The sequence below is a fragment of the Salvelinus sp. IW2-2015 genome, linkage group LG19 (assembly GCF_002910315.2).
Source record: "Salvelinus sp. IW2-2015 linkage group LG19, ASM291031v2, whole genome shotgun sequence".
NCBI classification, from domain to species: Eukaryota; Metazoa; Chordata; class Actinopteri; order Salmoniformes; family Salmonidae; genus Salvelinus; species Salvelinus sp. IW2-2015.
In genome coordinates, this window is record NC_036859.1 from 32,428,998 (window position 1) to 32,436,089 (window position 7,092).

Below are 7,092 nucleotides of genomic sequence, written 5' to 3' on the forward strand. Positions count from 1 at the left end.
GTGGAGGCCCTCTATTCCAGTGAATGGAAGATAGCCTAGTGGTTAAAGCGTTGGGCCAGTCACCAAAAAGATACTGGATCGAATCTTCGAGCTGACAAGGTAAAAATCTGTTGTTCTGCCCCTGAACAAGGSAGTTAACCCACGGTTCACCGGCTGTCATTGTAAATAATAATTTGTTATTTACTGACTTGCCTAGTTAAATAAAGGTTACATTTAAACAATAAATGAAAAACCCCATCCAGTGACAGTCTGTCTGACTTTCAGGGTGGAGGCCCTCTATTCCAGTGAACTCCATCCAGTGACAGTCCATCTGACTTTCAGGGTGGAGGCCCTCTATTCCAGTGAACTCCATCCAGTGACAGTCCRTCTGGCTTTAAGGGTGGAGGCCCTCTATTCCAGTGAACTCCATCCAGTGACAGTCCGTCTGGCTTTAAGGGTGGAGGCCCTCTATTCCAGTGAACTCCATCCAGTGACAGTCCGTCTGGCTTTAAGGGTGGAGGCCCTCTATTCCAGYGAACTTCCACCTGCAGGAAAGTGAAAACCAGGAGAGAAGACAACAATGGGCTATTCATGTCAGTCAAGATGCCTGGTCAGTTCAATACACAAATAGTTCAGATAATGAATGGTTACGAGATCCATTTAAAGGAATGTTTAGGATCTTTCTGAAATTACACAGCTTCTGTGTGGGCATTGGCACTGTCACGACTAAGGATAAGTCTAGCTAGCCCATAACCCATAGGTCTAATATTGGAAACATCATTACAAACTCACAGCCCTACCTTGAGCTGTAAATAGACAGAGTAAAATTGGGATATGAAAAAGCTGCTTTGGAACATGAGTTGTCTGTGGGATTTTTTTTGTTATGATTCATTGGGTGTTGTGTTATTAATGTTTGAGGAGGTATAACTTTGTTATAACATCAAATCAAATTGGTTGAAGTCATTTCATATGACTTGATTGTCAAACAAGGTAGAACAATTGAAATAGGCGTACAAATGATAAGAATAGCCCTTTATGTCATTAGCGATCAGGCCTAATCACTGTCTATTTACTGAAAGTTGTGCAAAAAAAATCTGAAGTTCAGGAAGTTGTCAGCTGTTTAAAGGTCATGACAGCCGCACAGCCGCTGTGTTCAGATGAGAGAGGAGGGACGCTGCAAGTTGCGCCTATTACGCATGTGGACACCGTGTACGGGTAGGTCTCAATGCATTAGACTGAAATAACAAAAATTKTAACTGAAACAGTTTTGTTTCTTGACAATTTTAATAATGTAGACTAAATGTTAATGCTTCTATGTGTGGTTGATAGAGTGTCAAATGTTTTAAGGTAAAGAATTAAATACTTTTTTGGGGGGGGAAATACTTCAGATGTCAAGTGATTTATCAATTACTTACAGTTGCAATGTGTTGGAGGTGTTAGTTGTTAATCAAAAGGCTCTGTAAAAAAATAATAAGCACGGGTAAGCAACTTTGGCTATGAGTATCGAGCATGTGTTCCAACTTTGCTTATCTCAAGTTGTACTTGCAGGTTCAACTAACAACGTTCTTTCCCACACCATCCAGAAATCGATATCACTTTGCTTTCAGACAACTTCGAACACCAACCTTGAACACGAAAATCCTCGCAATGATTTAATTTGAAGCTTAGTGATTTCTGGAATAGGCTAAATGACAGCATCTCAGTTCACTCCAACTTTTTTAAATCAAAGGCGAGCCTACCCCTGGGCACAGACGTCTATTCGACGTCTATTCAACGTTGGTTCAACGTAATTTCATTGAAATGACCTGGAAACAAGGTTGATTAAACCAGTGTGCCCAGTGGGTACTGATACAATAATAGAGCCTTGACATGCTTTTGCATTACGCATTTGGATAAGATAYATTTGGAAGAAGTTATTGGGTCTATACGGGTGAATTAGCCAGCATGTTAACTGACGGCGGGTCAGTAAGGGATACCTCAGGTCCGCACTTGGAGACGGTTGCATGGAGAGGGCTAGTCACCTTGCCGTGCATGCGTCATTAATGGGATATCATTGCCGGTGGGTGAGCTCTGAGAAGGTACCGCAGGATCCGTTTACATTGACATGGGCCTAGTTGCATAAGCCATTAATGAAGGGAGGGTTACGACTTTAAATCGACAAATATTCTAAAGACTCCACATCATAATCAAAGAAATTCCAATAAGATTATGTCCATTTAAACCCAATGCACACACGTTAAAACCAATCACTGTAACAAATTATATTCTGTCATCTGATTCTGAACAAACTCAAAYATTACCTGTCATGAAAGGAAACAACTACTATGGCCTCTTAATGACCTTTTTGAAATATGATAAGTTGTGGTATTCAATCACACACTCCGTAGACCGTGGAGGGCAGTAGTTCCTCTGGCCACCTGTCTCACAACACCTGGTGAACGCGCAGGTGCCTTTGGGCAATGCGCATGCTTCATCTCCTGCCAAAAAATCCCTATGCTGGATGAACCTGTCAACCAATGGTATTCAAATCTTTCCAGAGATAAAATAGGTCCGTGTGGACGAAGAGGATTTCATCACAAGTGMCCAGGGATCTTGACAGTCACACAGCAGAGAATAACCATGCCGAGGTCATTTTTGGTGAAGAGTAAACGAGCACATAGCTACCACCAACCACGATACCTGGATGAYGACTACATTAGAATGGATACTATTTTAGCCCATATATGCGCAGGTATGTCTATATGTGATACTGGTCTCAATGTATGTCATGCCTAGGCCTGGACTTAATTGTAATACATTATGCACGTTACACACAAGTCTGTTTGGATATGGATACGATTCAAATTTCTCTAAATACGCGTGGAATGTTTTATGTTTACTTTTTAGAATTCACAAATAAAATATAAAACTGTGACGAATATTATGAGCTTGAATTAAGTGCCAGTCCTTGCTCTCTTTCTCTATGGCTATAGAAAGCAAATTGCAGGWTGAGTTTGAGGGGAACTGTGACGCGCAGGTTGCTCCTAACCTCTCCCCCGAATCCCGTCTGGTGCACACGGCTGACCACTCCCCCATCTACCCGCTGAGCTGCGAGGGCAGCGTGTGCGACCGCTTCTCGGACTATGACGACTACTGGCGCCCTCCATCTCCATCTGCATCACCAGGTTTGTGTTTATAGTTTGTTGTGATGTCATCATTACGCATATGCGCACTGCATCTCCAAACATGGTTATTTGAGGCTGTCCCTYTGCTTTTCATATTTTAGCACTTTTATCCTTCAATATAGGCTACCAGAATATTAAAGGGTGTATTATTTACTATTACCTATTTTTGTAAATAGTATTTGGAAACGTGACGACTCATAGTCCAAATGTTTTCCAGATTCGGAACAATGTTTCACTCCGTCAGCAGACGACGCTCACCCTTTCGCCATTCCATTTCGCCCTTACCCATGGATTACCTACTCTGGCTCCGAGCTCAGGCACCTTGTGCAGCGAACATATCAACACAATCTCCCCACAACCCTGGAGCCCGACATACAGATGGGCCTCTATGGATCCRAGGATGGTGCCACCAACTCCCTCATTTACGCACAGAGGGGCCCACACACTGGATTTTACAGGGACTTTGGGTCTACGGTGTTCCCTACCTATAGAATGCGGGACGCCGACCAGTTATATTCGGACCTCAAGCTGAAGACCAAGGCCTCTGAAATCAAGTCTGAATCCGATCTCATCTGTTCCCGTCTAGAACCAAGTGGATCGTACAAGTGCATCAAGTGTTGCAAGGTGGGCCACACTCCTCTATCACAACGTATGGCAACGATAAACAATTGTTCGGTTTCAATTGGGTGATTGTCACTTATTAACACATAATAACATCTCTTTCATCCTTTCCTAAAGGTATTCTCGACGCCGCAYGGGTTAGAGGTTCACGTTCGTCGGTCGCATAGCGGAACTCGCCCCTTTGCCTGTGGATTGTGTGGGAAAACGTTTGGGCACGCAGTGAGCCTCGAACAACACAAGGGCGTTCACTCACAGGTAAGGCCCAAATGCCTATGTCACTTAATATTTGGACCTTTAGGCCTACTTTCTCCTATGCCTATTGGGATTCAATACCACGTGTTATGCATGCGTAAACGACAAACGCAATGGATTAAATAAAAAGGTGCATGTCACATGCACTCACATCTTACCTGGTTCACAGGAGAGGAGCTTCAACTGTAAAATATGTGACAAAAGCTTCAAGCGCTCATCCACGCTGTCCACGCACTTGCTTATCCACTCCGACACGCGGCCCTACCCTTGTCAGTACTGCGGGAAGAGATTCCATCAGAAGTCCGACATGAAGAAACACACCTTTATCCACACAGGTGAGAGATCCCGCATCCACCACAAAAGATAAGTTAATGATTTTAAAATATTATATAAAATATTTTACAAACGCCTGTTATTTRAAAGTGTCAACCAAACAAAAATAAACTTTTCCCTCTGGGTCAGTTCAATTAAATTACGTTAAACCAACGTGGAATAGACCTTGAATTGACGTCGGTGCCCAGTGGGTATGCATATTATGCTTCTAAAAGTCAGACAATTAGGCACGAGAACAATCACAGCAGATATGGAGAGCTCAAAATGACACTTTCATAATGCAACTTGTTTACATTATCAGGTGAGAAGCCGCACAAGTGCCAGGTATGCGGGAAGGCCTTCAGTCAGAGCTCCAACCTCATCACGCACAGCCGCAAGCACACAGGCTTCAAACCGTTCGGCTGCGACCTCTGCGGCAAAGGATTCCAAAGGAAAGTGGATCTGAGGAGGCACAAGGAAACACAACATGGATTGAAATGAAAAACTGTCAACACCGAAAAACTGTGCTGGAGAATTGTATTATTTTAATACATGTAGCGTAAATATGTCCCTTTCAAAATACGTTTATGTTATTCTATCATTGCTTGGCTATATGCCTAATTGTTTTCATTCTTGAATTCTTGTTTTGAAAATTAAACATGTATTTATTAAATAGGCCTATAGATTTTCATTAGCTACAGGCCAAATTCTGAATATCATTTCACACAACACAAAAATACAGGATTTAAAAGTTTTGGTTGTGATCCACAAGGATTGTATTTGCGCATAATTCGTTTTAGCCTAGCCTATTTGTTTTCTTCTCGAGAAGAAACCGGCTAGTTAACTTCTATATGCTATAGCTTAGTAGTCTATTTATCGGAACATTTTAATATTAATGCCTGTTTAATTAATTAACGCCTTTAATTATCCAACACGGTCGCTTTATAATCTGCTGTGTATACAGAATCCATGGTGAGGAAAGGAGAATTTATGCTCCTTTGTCTGAATATGCATTTTAAATGTTCCCTTGTCTTTTGTAAAAAACAATGATAGGCTAATAAGTGAAGACATCTAAACCAAACATGTTCAAATATATATATATATAATAATAGTCCTTCATCCAAAATTGTTGTCAGTGAATTTAATTGTTGTCAGTGAAGTGAGTGAATTGATACAGTAGGTTGAATTCGGAATGGGAAGAGTAATCGGGCAAACTTCAGTTTCCTGTAACCTCTTCAGACATCTCTCCAAAATGTTTCATAATCACGCACAAACACACATTTTATCACARAAGGCAGCACACCCATTTGTGYACACTGAGTCAAAACCCTATTTTCAGTTCTCATTTGGTAGACAGCAGGTTAGATAAACTGGGACACCATTATTACAGTCCTACTTGTACCCAAAAAACAATTCAATTCAATGTTGTGTGACTAGGAAACATCTGAGAATTTCAGAAATGTATCATGTGTTGTATATGTTGGATAGATAAAAAGTGTAATTTTTTTCTGAATTCATTCAAATAACAGTACTAATAACAGTAAAAATAACAGTACTAATAACAATACTACAAGAAAAAATGAACAAGGTATAGTACTAGAAGAACCAGAACCGTGCCTAACCTAAGTACAGGTGTTCCCTAATGTAAACTGGATCTTTCCTCCATTGGAAAAGCCTAGAAGAMTGTCCTACTTTAGCTAGCTRTGTTTAGTAAAGCGGGACAACAAAAAAGTGCTGAATTACAAAATGTAAACATAATTTTGGCAACTTTTTTAAATTTTTATTTTGATGCACCAGTAGTATGCACATTTACATCACAACTTGACACTGTTCATTATGAGTTGTATGACCTTAACAGAAAAAAGCTATATGTCACTGATATTACTGTGCATTGCAAGGTGAACTTCCTGTTTGAAGCTTGCTCTTGGTGCTTTCAAGACAACTGGGAACTCAGAGAAAAAACGARGTCAAATCACGACGTCCAGATCGGATATCTAGAAAGAGGTGTGATTTCCYGACTTGGAATTCCGAGTTGAATCACTGTTCAAAACGATTTTCCCAACTCAGAGCAAGTTTTCTTTCGGGAGTTCCCAGTTGATGTGAATTCACTGAAGTCGGAGATTTCGGCCTAGTACCCAGTTGTTTTGAACGTGGCATCTGGCCCCTCTGTGATGTCACACCAACGAAATKATGTGATTTTTRTCATGTGGTTGGTYTCTCTGCAAGGGCATTTGTTTACGGTTACAAACTGTCTTTCTACTTGTGCAACTAAACTAATCGGAACTAGGAAACTCAGAAATGTCCGCTTTACTAACTAGTTGAACATGGCTCGTGCATAACTACAACCATGTTGGCAAGTGTGACATTTCCGAGTTTCCTAGTAACATGTGAACGTGGCATTAGTGTTGGTGCTTTCAAGACAACTGGGAACTAAGAAAAAAACGAGGCATCAGTGATCTTCAGGTCGAAAGTCAGAGCTCTAGAAATATGCCAGAGTCTCTGACTTGGAATTCCGGGTTGGATGACCCTTCAAAACGTTTTTTCCCAAGTTCCCAGTTGTCTTGAACGCACWGATGTCGGAGATTTCCGAGTTCCAAGTTGTTTTGAACGTGGCATAACAATAATTTAGATTTTCTCTTGTCAGACCAATAAATATATGCTTCAGGATTAAGCTGCCCCAGTTTATATGATGTTCTACTTTCTGAATTCACCCTATAGGCTTTTACAATTTCGACACAATTCCATTGCACAATATTTTAATTCC

General features: G+C 41.0%; 1 protein-coding gene across 1 annotated transcript; it reads left to right on the forward strand.

Annotated features, from left to right (window-relative positions):
* The first annotated feature begins 250 nt into the window (after window positions 1–250).
* LOC111978883 (zinc finger protein Gfi-1) lies at window positions 251–7,013 on the forward strand. The gene is made up of 7 exons (XM_024009125.2): window positions 251–1,194; window positions 2,517–2,710; window positions 2,952–3,143; window positions 3,361–3,767; window positions 3,882–4,019; window positions 4,186–4,351; window positions 4,651–7,013. The coding sequence occupies exons 1-7, from the start codon at window positions 1,109–1,111 to the stop codon at window positions 4,827–4,829; spliced, it is 1,362 nt and encodes a 453-aa protein (XP_023864893.1). The 5' UTR covers window positions 251–1,108; the 3' UTR covers window positions 4,830–7,013.
* The last annotated feature ends 79 nt before the right edge of the window (window positions 7,014–7,092 follow it).